This window comes from Chrysochloris asiatica, unplaced genomic scaffold, assembly GCF_000296735.1.
Source record: "Chrysochloris asiatica unplaced genomic scaffold, ChrAsi1.0 scaffold00016, whole genome shotgun sequence".
NCBI lineage: Eukaryota > Metazoa > Chordata > Mammalia > Afrosoricida > Chrysochloridae > Chrysochloris > Chrysochloris asiatica.
In genome coordinates, this window is record NW_006408534.1 from 15460730 (window position 1) to 15479198 (window position 18469).

The 18469-nt window shown below is 47.7% G+C and overlaps 1 protein-coding gene across 1 annotated transcript in view; it reads left to right on the forward strand.

Annotated features, from left to right (window-relative positions):
• The window catches only part of DNMT3A (DNA (cytosine-5-)-methyltransferase 3 alpha), a 123197-nt gene that overhangs the window by 66819 nt on the left and 37909 nt on the right, over window positions 1-18469 (forward strand). The window contains exons 4-6 of the mRNA XM_006835228.1: window positions 5159-5429; window positions 12665-12708; window positions 13153-13299. Coding sequence (XP_006835291.1) covers window positions 5159-5429; window positions 12665-12708; window positions 13153-13299 — 462 coding nt within the window. The remainder of the gene's footprint in view (window positions 1-5158; window positions 5430-12664; window positions 12709-13152; window positions 13300-18469) is intronic.

An 18469-nucleotide genomic window follows, 5' to 3' on the forward strand; every position in this document is an offset into this window, starting at 1 on the left:
ATTGATCTTAGCTTCCCTTCCCCTCCTTGCCTTCTCATTTTTGCCTTTGAGTATCTGTTGACTGGTTTCATATAAGTTTATTATTTAAGAGCTCATATTACTACTACCTCTATTCTTTGACAGAAAGATGACCCGCAGAAATAGCTTCAATCCCAAATTCCAAGGGTATGTTAGGGCAATAGTCTTGGGGTTCCTCTAGTCTGTGTCAGTTCAGTCCAACAAAAAGCCCAAACCTGCTGCTACTGAGTCAATCCCAACTCATAGTAACCCGTTATAGTGTTTCAGAAACTGTAAATTTTTATGGGAGCAGACAGCCTCATCTTTCTCCCATGGAGCAGCTGTTGGGTTTGAACCGCCAGCCTTGTGGTTAGCATACCTCTGCTGATCCAGTACTGCCACCAGAGATACCTTTTGGTCTAATAGGTCTAGGCTTTTAAGAGCAAAGATGTCAGTTTGAGGACAAAGGTGCCCCTGACCCAGGCCTTGGTATTTTCAGTAGCCTCATATGCACGTGAAAGTTGGACAGTGAATAAGAAAGACCATAGAAGAATTGATGTATATGAGTTATGGTGTTGGTGAAGAATATTGGCAGTATCATGGATTTCCAAAAGAACAAACAAAACTATATTGGAAGCCAGGATGGTGAAACTTCATATCTCATAATTTAGACATGTTTTCAGGAGGGGCCAGTCCCTGGAGAAGGACATCATGCTTGGTAAAGTGGAGGGTCAGCAAAGAAGAGAAAGATCCCCAATAAGATGGATTGGCACAGTGGCAGCAGCAGTGGGCTCAAGTGTCACAATTTTAAGGATGGCACAGGACCAGAAAGTGTTTCGTTATATTATGCATAGAGTCTCTATGAGTCAGAACCAATTCAATGGCACCTAACAACAACAAGGTCTAGTCTTTTTCAGTTGTCTCCCGAGACTATGGTCCCAAACCTTGTAACCCAGTAAACCAATCTTCTGAGTTGCATGGATATATCTAGGAATCCTCAGGAGACAAAATTTGTTGGCAGGTGTTATCCCTTCCCCCTAATCCTGGAGCTTGGATTGATTGACTCAGGGTTCATCCAGAACCAGAGAGGGAACGTGGGGTGGTGGGAAGAAAAGGGGCTGGAATCTGGAAATTTTAGCATGCTGACCTTATTCTGGGGCTGGAGTTATAAAGAGGGTCCCCTCCCACTGGGCTTCATGGTCAGCATCATTGAATAACTGCTTTGGTAGGGACTCAGAGCAGGCATTCCTAGTTCTCTGTGTTTTGGAGTTGGCAGTCAACAGGAAGTGAGTCCCAGGGTGAGAGGCTCCCGTGTGGTCCCCTGGTAGGAAGTGAGTGACAGAGTAGTGTAGCAGTTTTGTGGGGCTGGGAACAGGCACTACAGGGCTCAGAGCCTGCCCCAACTTTTAAGTGTTTGTGGGGCAGCAAGTAGCTAGAGAAAAGGAAAAAAGACAGAGCCATTGTAAGAGATTGGTTTTGACTGACACTTCTCAGGCCGGAGTGGGTCCCGCCTCTCCCTGGGTAGGCCTGTGCCATGTTTGGGGCTTTCAGGGCAGGAGCTCTCTCTACTTCCCAAGTTGCCTGGGCAGTCTTTCTGTCATGGGGAGCCTTGAGGACTGAGGATTTACATCCGGAGGAACTTTCTAAGTTGGGAGTGTTACTTTGTTTGAATGAAGAGGCTGGAGAAACCTTTGTGAATCCTGGAGAGCCAGAGTGTGGGGGATCCTGGCATACAGGAATACAGGCTGGTGAGATAGACAGGGTTCTGTGGGTTCCACTTTTATTCCTGTGTTTAGCCCCCGGCTCTGATGCCTTAGCCTCAGTGCCCAACCCTAGTGGAGGATCCCTTACTTCCACCAAAGGCCTCCTCTTTTCTTGTTGCAGACTCCCCACCCCCACCTTCTGAGGAGCACACGTGTGTGCAGCTTCCAGGGGGAGTGTCTCTCTTGGAAGTGGGCCTGGAGGAAGAAGCTTGGCAAGGTTCTGGAGTTCTGTCAGCACACCTCAGGCTGCTCTGTGTGCCCGGGGCCCCATCCAGGGAGGAAAGCTTATCTGAGAGAACTGTGGTTTGGCTCTGCTTTATTCCAAAGCCCCCTCTGGTGGGTTCCTTGGCAGATAGCAGTGGGCTCAGGGTTTAAGGCATAGATATCTAGAGCAGAAAGCAACCTTGGCAATTGGCAGGCTGTGCAGGGGGAAGGCCCTCAGGCACCAGCACTGTGATTCTCAGGCTGTAGTTGTGCACATGAGTAATACAACTCTTAGAAAGTTCAAATGGCTTTGCATTAACCCACAGCGCCACACCAGGACTCCATATATGTACCATTTTAAAAATAGATCTGAAGTGTGTTTGAATATACATGTATCTTTTTTGTTTTTAAGTTTTTATTATGGATTGAGTGAAAGTTTACAGGGCGTATCATCAGTTTTACATTCAACAAATCATATACTTTGTTTCATTACAATGATTATAATTCCCTCCATGTACCATCAGTTAACAGTATTTCTATCTATTCATTTTAGTTCTTTTTTTTTTTTTCTTAAGCACTCAGGCATATGTAATAATTTACACTACTAAAGGGCACATTCTGCAAGCCTGCCTCCTGACCACCAGCTCTCAGTCCCTCTCTTTCCATGAATCTAGAGTCCTCAGCTGCTCCCTCTCTCCATGTCCCCATCTCTGCCTCCATCTGTGGTATCGCAGCTTCTCTGGGTAAGGTCTTGCATTCTGCTTGTGTTCTTATCCCTTAATGGTCCTAGGGTCCTCTGTTTCTGGACTGTAAGATTAACTACGCCCCCGTTTTTGTTACAAAACTTCTATCTTTACAATTGTGACAGTCACAGTTAGTCTTGATAACAGTTACTCACTGTTGAATCATAAGAATCTTATCCCCATCTCTTTTAATCAGACCCATCTAGACAAGATGAAAACTTGTCTTCCCCCGCACATTCTTAAACTAAACTCCCTCTTGAAAACTTGTAAGCAAGTCACTTTGCGCCTTTATCGCCCTGTCATTTTAGGTAGCCAATGTCTAAGTTGCCCGTCCTTATCTACCCTGTATACAGAGGGGATAGCATTGATACTTGATGTGAAGATTCCTTCCATCTCTGTTGGTATTTTGAGCTACTACATGCCTGAGTATAGGTCAAGTTCATCAAATTGTAGCAATTTATCCTTATTTCCTTGATCAAAAATTGTTTTCTTTTTTATCTTCTTCTACTATCTACTATCATTGGGTACTATCTACAAGTTTGGATGTTCTTGTGCATCTCCCCTCACTTCATATCAGCTGGATGCTTCACTCTCAGCTCTAGTCCTCTGTGGCTATGTCCTTGTCCATGAGCTTAGGTGTCCCCAGGTCTCACCACACTTTGGAACAACCAGCCCTTCTTCTTCTCTCTCTCATCTCCATGATGATAGACCCTATGGAACTTGGTTGAACTCAGCCTGTTTCTTCACTGCTACCTTTCCCCCTCTTCCACTCACTGGTAGACCAATGTGGTAGCCAGCAAGCTTACATGCCTGCTCATGTGAATACACATGTATCTTACACATAATTAGAGAAGCATAGCAAAAAGTGTAGAAGACCACTCATCAAACTGCTAATAATGGTTTACTTTTGGGGTTAGTTTTGGTGATAAGATGTTGAAATTGGAGCTGTAACTTTTTAGTTCTATTCATTTGTGCTGTTGTAATCTTTATACTAATATTTATATGGAGTCCTGGTGTGATGCTGTGGGTTAATGCGCTGGGCTGCAAAGTCATTTGAATCTCAAGGTAAGTGGTTCATGCTCACCAGTCACTCCTTGGAAACCCTATAGGTCTCTATGGGTTGGGATCAACTCGACATCACTCAACAACAACAACAATCTTTATATGTGTCTTTTTAAAAGTGAAAACAGAAGGAAAAAAGCTTCATTGGTTTAACCTAGTTGTCCCATTTAACAACTGGGGAAACTGGGGCACCCTCTGAGAGTACCATGTTTGCCCAGATGATACTGTCCCTGACCTTAGATGGAACAGGCATTCTACAAATGGAGGCACCAGGGAACGGAATGTTGAGTGCAGCCTGGTGCCTGTGGTATGGTACAGCCTGTGAGAATGGGGTGTTTCTTGCCTCTTCTTGGCCCAAGCAGGACACCTCCATTCTCCTGAGATTTTCTGGCTGCTGGCCTCCAGAAGGCTAAGGACCAATTACTCATCCCTAGCAGAGCCCAAGGGCCATGGAGATCTCCTGCACTTGCTCTGTCCAACATGTGTGACCTCTAGCAAACCACATGATTCTCTGAAAGCTTCAGTGTCTTCCCCTGCATCCCAGGAACACTGAGAGGCTCTGAAGGGACCATGGATGTGAAAGAGCTTTGCATATGATGCAGTAATATACAGGAAAGACAGTTATGATTCATCATTTTCAAACTGTTTTACTACCTGAAACCTGAATGAGTTGAGTTCTCTGACTCTTGAGACCTAGGAGATGAGGTGGTAAGTTTCCTTTTTGAGGGAGATGAGGGATGTTAGACACAAGCTAGGAATGATCTACTGTGGTAGTGCAGCAAATTGCTTGCTGGGGTCTTGGCTGAGAGCTTGGAGGACCTACAGACGCCGGCACTGAGATACAGAACATCTAGCCCAAAGGACTGCTTCTTTTGCATTCCATTCTACCAGATACTTAACTGGTGTTGAGCCTGAACCTCAAGAGACTATCAGGAAAGCCAGGAGGGCACTGACCACTGACCTGACCTGCCTCGAGCTTAGCAAACTTGACCTGGTAGTCCTAGGATCTTCTGAGGTGGGACCCAATTTGAATTATGGATAGCATGGGGTTATTTGGTTTTGAATCAGGGCAGTGTACTAATTTAATATGAAGGGCTGGGCTGGAGCTTGCGTATTGGGATCAGTCTGGTAAACCTGCTTGAAATGTTCTCCCATTTTTTATGTTGGAGTCCACACACTCCTTGACAACAGGTCCTTGAACCCCTTGAAATTGAGATCAACATTATAAGTGTATTTGCTTGCGTGAACATTATGTGGACACCTCTGGACAGAAGATACATAACCAGAACTCCACATAACAGTCAAAAAAACTTCAGAGAGGTCAGTGACCACCAGAGGCTCAGGCCACCAGTCTAATTCTCCCCTCGTGTATCTCTCCTCATCTTCCAGGTGGAAAGCAGCGATGTGCCGAAGGACCCTGCGATGACCTCCAAGACCCCATCCGTGGCCCAGGACTCAGGCCCTTCAGAGCTGTTACCCAATGGTGACTTGGAGAAGCGAAGTGAGCCCCAGCCAGAGGAGGGGAGCCCTGCTGGGGGGCAGAAGGGCGGGGCCCCAGCAGAGGGAGAGGGTGCAGCTGAGAGCCCACCTGAAGCCTCCCGGGCAGTGGAGAATGGTTGCTGCACCCCCAAGGATGGCCGAGGAGCCCCTGCAGAGGAGGGTGAGTCCTTGTCTTCTGGGCTCACCTGGATTCCCTAAAGGGTTAGAGACTCGGGTCTAGCAGGCCAAAGAAGGAACTATCTGAGGGATGGGCTGGGAGTGTTAGTGAAGGCCTGCTTGCCAGGGCTCTATGCCTTGGAGAATACTGGTTGAATACAGCCTGCACACATATTTTATTTGGCCCACACAGTGTTTTAAACATTTCAAAAATTTTAGTTGCCAGCATTTAAAAATCAAGAAATTTGGCACAAAATTCTGGAGCTTGGGCTTCTCATGAAAAACAACAACAACAACAAAGACAGATCTGGCATCAGTGGGCTTGCGCGATGCCAGTGGGCGCTGGATTGGGGTGATGCTCATCCTCCTTTAGGCTGAGTGTGTGCCTGGGTTTGCCTCAACTCCCACCTGCCTGTTTATTCTTTCACATGACCTGAGGCTCTTGGAGTCCTTGGATTTGTAGTCCCTGATGGTTCTGGGTGCTCGAGGGGTAGCAGATGCTCTTGTGGTCATTGAAAGCCTTTCCCAGTACAGATATCCTGAACCTACCATAATTTGGTTGACTTGACAGGAAGTTTGGTGTGACCATGTGGTGTGGGGAGAATGGTGGTGTGAAGGAGCCCTAGGCTGGGACGGAGTCTTGGAGACCCAATGGGGAGTGGGACGGGACAGGATTGTCTGTGCACTGCATCTTTATCTAGGGACTTTGGGGCCCAGACGGAAGTCCTGGAAAGGGGCCCACTTTTCTCTTTCAGGTTAAGCCAGCTATTTCAGGGCCAACTAAGCTGTAAACATGTTAGTAATGAGGACAACTAGCATTTGTCTAGGGCTTCACAGTTTACCCAGCACTTTCTCAAACATTATCACATTTGATCCTCCCAGGGCCCTGCCAGGTTGTTTTGCATATGTGCATTTTAATTTTGAAAAGTCCTAAGTGTATATGATGGAAGGAGAAAAGTCATTAATTGGCAAAATTTATATTGCATGGATCTAAATTTAATTTAATTCCTGTTGGATAGAGCACATGCAGATAAGATTTTCAGACTATGAAAATAATATCTTCCATTTATTGATTCTTCAGCTCATGTTTATGATGATTCCGCTATGTACAAAGTACTTTCTGAGGTACTTTTGTACCCTTGGTTTTATTTACTCTTTCAAACAATCATATTCAAGATGTATTATTATTCCCATGAAGTCCTTGTGTGGCATTGTAGGATAAGCACTGGACTGCAAGGTTGGTTTGAATTTCAAGGTTAGGGGTTCAAACTCACCAGCCACTCCTTGGAAACCCTATACAGGGTCACTATGAGTCAGAACTGACTTGCCAGCACTTAACAACAACCTTATCCCCATAAGGAGCCCTGGTACCATACAAGGTTCCATGTTGGGCTGCTAACCACCAGGCACTCCTCGGGAAAAAGCTGAGGTTTTCTGCTCCCATAAAGATTTACAGCCTCAGAAACCCTATATAGGGCCTCTATGAGTTAGAATTGATTCTGTGGCACACTGCCCACCACAATTATCCCCATGTGGGGAGCATAGTGGCTCTTTAGAGTAAGCATTGGACACTGAACTACAAGGTTGGTGGTTCAAGCCCACCAGCATCTCAGTGGGAGAAAGATGAGGCTTTTTGCTCCTGCCAAGATTTAAAGCCTTGGAAACTCTATACAGGGTTATTATGAGTTGGACCTGACTTGATGGCACTTAACAACATGTAAGGGTGAAAAATGGAGAAAAGAGATGAATGAGTCCTGGTGACGCTGTGGGTTAATGCACTGGACTGCAAGGTTGGTTTGAACCGCAAGGTTGGCAGTTCAAGCTCACCAGCCACTCCTTGGAAACCCTATAGAGGGTCACTATGAGTCAGATTAAGTGATCTTAAAGACAAATCACTGCCTCCTCAACCCCACCCCCACCCCTGGCTTATAAGTGGCAGTGGCAGATCCAGGATTCCGATCTTGGTCTCTGATGTCAGTGTGGGTGATTTCTCCATTGTCCTCTGCTTTACGAGAATGGGGTTCAAGTACCTGGGCAGGTTCTTGAACTCTCCAGGCCTCCTTAGTGCCCCTTTAGATGTGTCCTTTGACACTTTGTGGGAAGGGCATCTGAGTGCAGTGACACAGGGTGAGAAAGGCATGTGCTCTCCACAGGCATGTCTCAGTTATTTGCATGTTACCAGAATCCCACCATAACTGGTGTCAAGCTGCTCCCAGGTCCTGGACAGTTCTTCCTGATCTAGGGGATGGAGCCTCATCTGTGAGGCTGCTCTTAAGCCTTGAGAGGGGTTGTTTTGGTCTAGGATTTCCCTCTCCATTTCTGTTCCTTCTCAGGAACTCCTTCTTTAGGCAACAGATATTTGTTAAGCACCATGGTGTGGTGCTGTAGGCTAATGTGTTAGACTGCGAAGTTAGACTGCGAAGTCATTTGAATTGCAAAGTCAGTGGTTCAAGCTCACCAGCTGCTCCTTGAAAACCCTATTCAGGGTTGCTATGGGTCAGAATCAACTCGACGGCATTTAACAGCAATATTTAGGGTATGGACTCCTGGTGTGCCACTGTAGGACCACTGCAAATTCAAACCCACCAGCTGCTTCTTGGAAACCCTATATAGGGTTGCTATGAGTTGGAACTGACTCAGCAACAAACATAGACCAGGATCTGTGCACTGGGCAAGTCATACCCTGGATCCTGCCCATAAGGACCTTACAGTCTGCTGGAGAGACCGATGTTAATAAGAAATCCATACTTAAAATGTGACTGTGCAGATAAGTGATTCTATGAGGAACTCTAACAAAGGAGCTGGTTATGTGTGGGATGTGCTGTCTGAGCTGATGGATGAGCTAAAGCTCATTGGGTCAGGGCTGCTGGATGAAGAGGTGTGACGGTTCCCAGGTGACGAGGAGGGAGAAGAGCACCCCGAGAGCTGATGGAAGCCCATGTGACAGGAATGGAGACAAGTGTGTGAGACAAGTGGAGAGGAGATGGGACCAGGCCACAAGGGCTTTTGAGGCTGTGTCCTCAAGGGTGACATGATCAGCTTTGTGTTCTGAAAAGATCGCCTAGCTGTCTGGATCATGGAACACAATGGAAGGAAGGGCTGGGAAGCAGGCTGACTGTTGAGGAGGCTGCAGGAATCTGGGCTAGGAGGGATGCTCTAATGAGCAAGGCTGCCAGCAGAGATGGAGAGAGGAGGACGAATGCAAGGATACGAAGAATAAGAGGGACAAGGTGCCAAGGATGACTCCTGGGTTTGGGACTTTCACACATTGGGTGGACCTTGTTCTGAATCTTAATGCTGAGCATGGTGGCCAGAAATGCTCCAAGGCTCCTTAATCTCCAAACTTTGTCCTTGGAGCATTCCTGTGTTGCTCAATATTCAAGAAGTTGAGATGGGGTGATCAGAGTTGAGATCAGGGATCAGAGATGGTGGGACCCTTGAAGACCACTGTAAATTGCCATTATGCTGAGGTGGGTGAAACATCACCAAGAGGGCAGCAGCACTGTCTGCCAGCGGTTCAGCCAGGTAGTGGCAGAATCTCAGGTGTGGAGGCTCGGCCACTGTCCCAGCAGTCAGCTGAGATAGAACACATGCTCAACTAGTGCATTCAGAAGAGGAAGGAGACTAAGGCCCCAGGAAGGAAGTGACTTGGCCGTGGTCTTTTCGTTCTCCTAACTCCAGGTCTCTCCTAAATCTCTTTCATTAGTTATTATTCAGAAAAGACAGGAGGGCTTTAAGGTAACATGCTGGTGACCTGGGCATCCTCCTGGTTGCCTATAGGAGCCTCAGACGCTATGATACAATTTGGAGGAATAACCAAGAACAGGGAAGTTGAGATGTAAGGATAAGAGCCAGTTTTAGGTCAGCTTCTGAGCCGTGCCATGGGTTTGCTAACAGTAATAGTAACAATGGTAACGAGGCTTTCATTTGCTGGTATTGGCTCTATATTGAGTGTTCTACTTCCTCACTCCTCCAAGTGTGGTCCATGGGTGGCTTAGCATCCACATCCCCTAGGAACCTGTTGGAAATGCAGAATCTCAGGCCCCACCTCAGGTCTATGAATCTGAATCTGCATCTTACAGTGATCCCTGTGATTTGGTTGAAGAGCCCTGCTCTCTGTATGAATTCTTTATTTAATCCTGATGATCCTGTGAGGAAGGTGGGGACAGTGAGTGTTCAAGAAAGTAAGTCACTTACCCAAGATTGTACAAATACGAAAGGCCCAAGTTAGGGCCATATGTATAAATTTTCTCTGTCCATTGTTGGATCCATGACTGCCTTCTGAGGTCAGCCTGGTCTCAGCTCTGTCATGGAGATCTGGGCTCATTTTAAAGAGAATGTAAGAAAGGTCCCCAACTGAGCATGCTCAGACCCACAGGACCTGAAATGCCCCAGGGTCATGTTTATGCCTGCCAGGTGATCCTGGAAGGCACAGAGCCACCTGGTCCTGCCTGTGGCCCTGGGTTTGGGCCAGGAGCAGATGGACCTCAGGAGTGTTGAGAGAGCCGCTGGTCCTCCATGACTCGTGACAAGTACTGCGTTTGGAGGCAGCTGGGCTTGTTTTTCCTGGTCAGGCTGGAAAGTGAGTGCGTGTCTGTGTGTGTGCTCATTCCAATGGGCATGCGCAGAGTCTGTCTGGGAGAAGATTCCAGAAAGAAGCCGATTGGAAATGGCATAATGAGAAATAACTGTGTTTTAGGGAGCATAGGGGCTTGAGGATAAGGAAGGGAGAGACACTAAGGAATAATGTGTATGGTGCAGTATAAAGAGAGCTGGCTTGCGAGTCAGGAGCCCTGAAATCAGATCTCGGTTCTGGCCATAAGTCATTCGACTCCCTGGGCCTGTTTTCTCATCAGCAAAATTCAGAGGATAGACAAGTAAGCTTTCTTTCCTTTCTAATGAATAAATGACTCCTCTTGTAAGCCTAATTAAATGCTAAGAAGAGGGTCTCAGGAAGGAACCATTAGAGATCCAAAGGAGACTGCCATCGAAGGTCTGACTCCCTGCTCCAGATCCATCCCGGGGACCCCCAGTTCCAGCCACATGGCTGACACAGCTGTTCCTGGAACACCTCTCAGATCAGTGTTGGGGTGTGTGGAGGGGCTCCACACAGACTGTGCTGCAGCTCAATTGGCAGGCAGGAGCCCCTTTCTGGCAGCCTCGTGGGCAGAGTATGGAGGTCTGAAAGGAGAGGCGGGGGGTCCTTTCTTAGACTGGACAGGCTGAGAGAGGAAACCTGGTTCTAGTGGGTCCCAACTGAGGCCCCAGAAGAAGTTGGGGCTCTCGATGTGGTGAGAGGACTTAAAGGAAGGATGAAGGTAGAAACGGAGAAATTAGAGGTGAGACATACCTTAAAAGGCTTGTCATGTTCAAAGCGTTAGCAAACACACTCTCACCCACATGCTCTCACCCACACACGTACCCATGACAGACATACTCACTTCCTCCCACTCACCTACCTCAACAACCAGTTCGTCATCACTGTGCGTACTATCCCGGAGTGTGCAGCACTATGCCCCCACATCCACAGGTGGACCAAGATAGTGCCCAGGGCCCTTCCTCCCCTCCCTCAGTGTGCTAGGGCCTGACCTGGGACTGCGCTTGACAGGATGACCTGTAAGCCAGAACAGGGGAACTCTGAGGACAGAAGTCTCCAGGGTCTACAGATGTAGAGACAGAGCCCCAGGCTTTGGTAACAAGGAGGGAAACATCCTCTCAGGTGGCTGAGGATTCAGAAGCCTTAAATGCTGTGTCTGGTTTCCGCTTCAGAGCCAGGAGATGAAGTAGGGACTGTTTTTTCCGTTTTTGGCTCTTTGTGTGTCCACCCCCCCTCCAACCCCCCCCCCCCCCACTTCCCACTACCATGAACCAGCCTGAGTGACCTTCCTATTTTGGGTCCACGCTCAAAAACTCTCTTGATTTCAGAAAAAGAATCCAGGGAAACAGTTGGAGCCAGGCCTCATGCCATCGATCTCAGACAGGAAGCTAGTGCAGCTACAACTCAGTGAGCCCCATAGCCAGCAGAGGGCAGAACTGCCGGCCCAGCCAGGGAAGCACTTCTGAGAGGAGAGGGTCAGGGTAGGAGCGCAGGTATTCGGAGTGGGGCTTTGTGCTTGCTTGGGGCGTGGAGGACAAAGTCTCCTAAGGACAGGATTACTGCAGCTTCTGCCCCAAATTGAGATTTGTCTTCCATAACTGGAATCAGGCCCAGCTGAGGAATGGCAGAATTAAAAGAGAAGAGGAGCAGGGAAATACAGTGCTTCCCTTCGGGAAGGGGAACAAAAGCCTTTTACTCAGTATCTACCATATGCCAGAAGTCCTGGTGTGGTGCTGTAGGATAAGCACTGGACTGCTAATGGCAAGCTCGGCAGTTCAAACTCACCAGCTGCTCCTAGGAAACCTTATACAGGGTCACTGTGAGTTGGAACTGACTCAATGGCATTTAACAACAACCATATGCCAAGTGCTGTACTATATACTTAATGTTCACAGTAATGTATGATTGCAGAACATTCATCCACTCAGTGAGGAAGCAGGCCAGGAGAAGCTGCGGAGAGAACCCAAGCACAAATCTTGTAGATTAAAGGGAGAATGAAGTGGGGAATGGGAGCAGAGAAGCAAATACTACAAGGGGCCTTTAGAAAACATCTCCAACATCTTTATTTTCCAGATAAGGAAACTGAATCTCGTAGAGACGAAGTTACTTCACCAGTTTTGCTTCAGGCAGCCAGTGCCCCTTCACCTCCCCACATGCAGCTTGTACCTGGGAGCTATCTTTGCCTGTGCGCCACACAAAACAGCAAACGCTCCCTTCCAGGGTCAGGGAAGCCTACACTGTCTAGCTCCCTCAAGTCCAGCCCTTCCTGTCCCCACTCCACCTTCCTGCTCCTTCAGCTGGGAGAGGAGTCCAGTTGACCGGGAGCAGCAGAACAGGTTATTTTTAGTCCCCGTACCTGAGACAGAGTCAGTGTGCCGGAAACCACAGCCCTGACTTTGCTGTTGTTCTTTCATACTTGGGCCTCAAACCCTTCCCCAGTACTTGCTTTGCTTTGGGCCTTGCTCTGAGTATAAAAGGTCGGCACAGTGCCTGGCACATGGTAAGCCATCATGTCTGATACATGAACAACCAAATGGGTGGAGGACCCCTGTCCTCCATAGCAGGGACCCCTACACAGGGTGGGGCCTCGGAGCCACTCCTGTACCTCTGCCAACAGTCCCTTTGTTCTTCCCTCTCCACAGGCACAGAACAGAAGGAAACCAGCATCGAATCTATGAAAATGGAGGCAAGTGTTTTCCTCTACCCTCAGGGGCTCTGTGGATCCTGATCTAGGCGAAGAAACCCACTGCTCTGACCCCAACTGTGGCGAGTGTGTGAGGGAAACTTGGGGTGGGCCCTCCTCCCTGCCTTCCTTACACATCCCTCTCTGAGAAGGAGAGGAAGTGGGTGTGGAGGTTGGAAGTCCCCCAACAAGGCAGCCAGCTGGTCCCCCTCCAGAAAAGGAGTACCTCCCTTCATGTCCATAGCCCTGCCCCCACACATCACTCACTTCTCTAGCCCAGTACTCAGGGGTTTGCCCAGTACTCACAGGGTTGGCATCTCTGGCCAGGAGTCAGAGTTCTGCATTCTGTTTGAGGTGAGTGCCTCCTCAGTGTCCCCTCCAGTAGGAATAAGTCTGACAGTGGGCTGTAGGTGCCCATCTTAATACCTGTCTGTCTCTCTGTCCTAGGGCTCCCGGGGCCGGCTGCGGGGTGGATTGGGCTGGGAATCCAGCCTCCGTCAGCGGCCCATGCCGCGGCTCACCTTCCAGGCAGGGGACCCTTACTACATCAGCAAGCGCAAACGAGACGAGTGGCTGGCACGCTGGAAAAGGGAGGTGAGGTGCCTTCTGGCCTGGGTGCGTTCCAGCCCATCTTGCAGAACTAGAAAACCAGAAGCTAGCTTCTGGAGCTATTGTCTGGTTCTCACTGTGCCTCAGTTTCCTCACACTTACAGGGAGCAACTTGATCCCTAAACAGTGACTGGGTTATTCAGCAAGTGGTTATTGAACACCTACTGTGTACCAGGCACTGCACTAGGCTCTGGACACACATACGGTACTTGCCTTCCTGGAGCTAACATTCGGATGGGAGAGACAGAGAGAAAACAAGCCCACAAAGGGCCGAAATGGAGGCTGACAGAAGATAGCTCCTCAGGAAAGCCTTGGAAATGATGGCATTGAAGCTGAGATCTAAAGGAACAGAGGAGATGTTGATGCAAGGAGGAGTTGTTGTTGTTGTTAAGTGCCGTTGAGTCGGTTCCGACCCATAGCGACCCTGTACAGGGTTTCCGAGGGTGTAAATCTTTACGGGAGTAGAAAGCCTCATCTTTCTCCCGCGGAGCGGCTGGTAGTTTCGAACCGCTGACCTTAAGGTTCGCAGCCCGATTCGTAACCACTACGCTACCAGGAGTAGGGTGAGGAAAAACATTCCAGACAGAGGAACTAGCATAAGAAAAGCCCTGACTGACTTGTGTGATAAATTGAGACCAGTCTACATGGGAACTTAAGAAATGAGCACAGGGGCCAGATAAGGCAGGAGTCAGATCACACAGAGCTGTGCAGATCCTGGCCAATAACTGGTCTGAGTATACTGGGAAGCCACAGAAGGTTTCTATGCATTGGACATGGGAGTTATTTGGTTCTCTGCATTGAGATGGAAATTATATGATATGGTTTAAGGTGGCATCAGTTAAGACAGGACAAAATCAAGTGTAATTTGGAGACAGAATCATAGTGCTGGTAGGTGGGAGGGTAGGGAAAAGACTCCCAGGGATCTAGCTGAAACCCCTGGGAAGAGGGTCAAGCCATTGGCTGGAACAGGTGAATCCTCTACATGGAGGTGCCAAGTTGCTGTTGGATATGTCAGCTTGAGGCAGTCTGACTGCAGATAAAAATGTGGGTGTTCTAAGTAGAACCCTGGCCAAAAAATCCCTGAAAACCTCTGAGAAAATCACCTCGGAAAGAAAGAGAAGGGGCAAAGTCCCAAGATTAAGTTCACAGAAACCGTACCACATTACAGGACAGGTGGAGGGGGCATTGCAAGTCTCTGGGATAAAAAAGGCAAGCCTGAGAGATAGGACCTGGGAGGAAGGTTAGCAGAGGGGGGGCATGAGGAAAGAGGATGTCTTCTGGAGCACTGTAGAAAGCTGCATTCATGAGCCAGGCCCACTGCTGGTGACTCCTGGGAGAACCTTCTGTGGCTGCTGCAGGGTGGAATGAGCCATTCTATAGCAGGAACTGAGAAAGTAGAGACTGGTTGACTAAGGAATGAAGTCAACCCACCACATACTGTTTGTTGAGCTACTACTCTTTGGTTCTCTTGTAAGTTTGATTAGTAGGGGTACAAAGACTAGGGAAGGGTTGTTCCCAAAGACTAGGGAAGGGTGAGGGAACAACTGTTAATTGCCCCCACACTGGGGGGGGGGGCATTTCACAATACGGACCCCACTTTACACTGTGTGGAAGCTCACTCTAGAGAAAAACAAGGCCAGGGTTTGGTTATTCCATTATTTCCAGTGCCTTTAGGATCCAGGAAGGCAGAAATGACTCTTCTGGAAGAGCCTGGAAGGACAGCCAGTCCAAGGTCAGGGGAAAGAGAGCATTTAAGTGTACTCTTTGGGATGGAAATTCAGTTTACCTTGGCCTCCTAGAACTGGGGTGGGAGGGCCTTTGCATTTTAACCCTTTGTTACCCGTGCTCTTGTTCTGCTCTCTTAACCTTGGGGTCAGACGCTTAGACATAATGACTTTTAAACCCCGAAGAACTTTTAGAAATCCCAGGCTTCTCCTCAAATCATCTCCCTTGTAGTGTTGAGGTCTACCTTCAGTTACAATGGGAAAAAAAAAGGGTGTGGGGTGGTGGTTCTCAGTCCACAGGAAAAATGTAAGGTAATTGCTACAAATGCTCAACTTTATTTTTTCTACTAACATAGAAACAATTTTTGTTAGCATTTTCTATCATACACGGAGGCAGACATACTAGTAACATGTACCTGTCAACAATCACAAAATCTTTTCTAGTAAATCTTAAACCTATGGCATCTGCTCCCCTCCCCCTAGCCAGTAAAGGCACCCAATGAACATCAACAACAATAAAAACAACAAAAATCTAAGAAGTTTATTTAATTAAAAATATTTTCCGTATGTGCGACTTGAGCTATGGAGACCCGGAAGCAAAATATACTTTCTGTTAGTGAAATTGTTTCATAGTCATATGACATACTTCAATATATGTCCATAAATAATTCCATGGTTTCTAGCACAAGTTTTAGAACTTTTGGTCTCATCTTCAGACCAGGGAACTAGTACAACTAAGAGTTATGTGACGAGTCATAAACTCACACAACAAATGGAAAATGGGATTGGCCTAGAGTTAGAATCGAAGCTTCCTATTCCCATGTTGAACCTGGCCATCCATATCATTCTCTCCTCTCCTGAGCTGGGCCAGGGGGCTGGCGATGGCTGTGTGCCGTGGAGTTGGTTCCGACTCATAACGACCCTGTACCAGGTTGCCAAGGCTGTAAATCTTTACGGGTTACGGGAGCAGAAAGCCTCATCTTCCTCCCACGGAACAGCTGGTAGTTTCAAACTGCTGACCTTGTGGTTCGCAGCCCGATTCCTAACCACTACGCTACCAGAGCTCCTTCTGTGCCAAGGGGCTTGTTGTTGTTGTTGTTAAGTGCCGTTGAGTCGGTTCTGACCCATAGCGACCCTGAACAGGGTTTCCGAGGCTGTAAATCTTTACGGGAGCAGAACGCCTCATCTTTCTCGCGCGGAGCAGCTGGTAGTTTCAAACTTTTGACCTTGTAGTTTGCAGCACAAAACAAGGGTTTTCAATGGCTGATTTATCAGAAGTAGATCACCAAGACTTTCTTCAAAGGCATTTCTGGGTGTACCTAAACATCCAACCCTTCAATAGCAGCCTAAAGTGTTAATCATTTGCAACATTCAAGGACTCCTAGGGAGGGATTGTTCTTCTTTCTTGTTAAGTTCCAGCCTATAGATTTTCAAATCATAGCAACCTCATTTGACGGAATAGAACTACCCCATAGGGGTTCCTAGTCTCATCTACATGCAAAAGCTGAACAATGAATAAGGAAGACCTAAGAAGAATTGATGTCTTGGAATTACTTGTTGGCAAAGAATCTTGAATACACCATGGACTTCAAGAAGTACTACCTGACTTAGAAGAAGTACCGCCAGAATGTTCTTTAAAGGCGGATGAGGAGACTTCCTCTCACTTACTTTGGGCATGTTATCTGGAGGACCCAGTCCCTGGTGTAAAGTAGAGGGCCAGTGAAAAAGAGGAAGATACTCCATGAAGTGGATTGATACAGTGGCTGCAACCATGGACTCAGACACAACTATTATGAGGATGACACAGGACTGGGCAGTGTTTCATTTTGTTGTCAGAACTGACGTGACAGCACCTAACAATAACAATTATCTTTATAGAAGCAAATTGCCAAGTCTTTCTCTGGCAGAGCCTCTAGGTGAATTTGAATTGTCATGTCAACCTTTTGATGTACCCATTGTGCCACATAGCTGCAGCAATAAAAAATGTTGAGAAAACACAAATGGCTTTTAAGGTTCCCAAATACCCCTGATAGACTCAAGAGTAATAACATCCTGTTCTGGCCTGTTTTCTAAATGACTTAGAGCATAAAGAAATCCATCTGCCTCTCTGGGTTTTGTCTTAGTTCTATGGCATTTGACCCTTTCTTCTCAAACTACCTCCCTACGGATTTCTGAAGTTGTCACTTCAGGTTCTTATCTACCTCCTTCAAGAACACTTCTTGAGAAACATCTTCTATCCATTAACTGTGCCATCCCCAGATCCTGGTCTCCACCTTCTGCCAGTCATGGGTCACTTTTCTGCTCTTAGATTCAACTACCTCCTCTTCCCACACATAGGTCATTCCCTTCCTGAGGAATTCCCAAGCTTTAGTACACAGCTCAGCTCCTGGGAAACCCCAGGCATCAAGCCTTATCCTCACAATGGTACCCCTACTCTCCTCTCACCCGATCCCCAGTTCCCTAGGCCCTTAGGCTCTCCCCATGAGCTCTGCCTTCCAGTCCCTCCATCCTTTCCTCAAACATCGTTTTCAAAATAATTCAGGGAATTGGTTCTTCAGCTGATTGCCAGAACCTTCCATATGCAAGCACCATGATCCCAGGGCTGTGGGAAACCTAAGAGAGGTGGCAGGCCCATGGTGCCTGCAGGAAGATCATCATCCTGAGTTGGAACTCAGAAGAATTCAGCCAGGGTCCAGTCATGCTGCAACAGGAAGTGACTTTTACCTTTTAAAGGGTGGAATGGAATTGATGGAATGGGGAGGAAGGGCATTCTGGAAAGAGGTAGAACGAGTGCAAAGGTTCTGAGGGTATACCAGAGAGCAAGGCCTTTTCAGGAATGGAAGTTTTTATGGTGGGAGCAAAGAGCAGCAGGAAGTGTGGTTGGGAAGGTGGAGTGGGGCCTGAGGGCTGGGGAATGGAGACCTCCCTGCCCCCACCTGGGACCAAAGCTAGGCTTTTCTTCCCTCAAAATGCCCAGCCTAATTCCTTTTCTGATGACGACCCTTGTCAGTCAGTCCATAGTGATTCAGTGAGGTCTATTCTTCACTTCTTTCTCTGTCCAAAATTGCCTGCCTCCCCAGGTTAGTTCAACTCCCCCACCCCCAATTTAGGGAGATTTCTTGTTGTTAAGTTACATGCCATTGAGTCAATTCTGATTCATAGTGACCCTGTATAGGGTCTCTGAGGTTTTAAATCTTTGGTGGAGCAGAAAGTCATAAGGTTCGCAGGCCAGTGCTTATCATATGGAGCCACCATACCTGCAAGGAGACTTGTTGTTATTAAGTGCCATTGAGTTGGTTCTGACCCACAGTGACCCTGTATAGGGTTTCTGAGAAGCGGCTGGTGAGCTTGAACCCTTGGCCTTGCGGTTCAAACCAACCTTGCAGTCCAGTGCTTTAACCCACAGCATTATACCAGGACTCCTTCAAGTG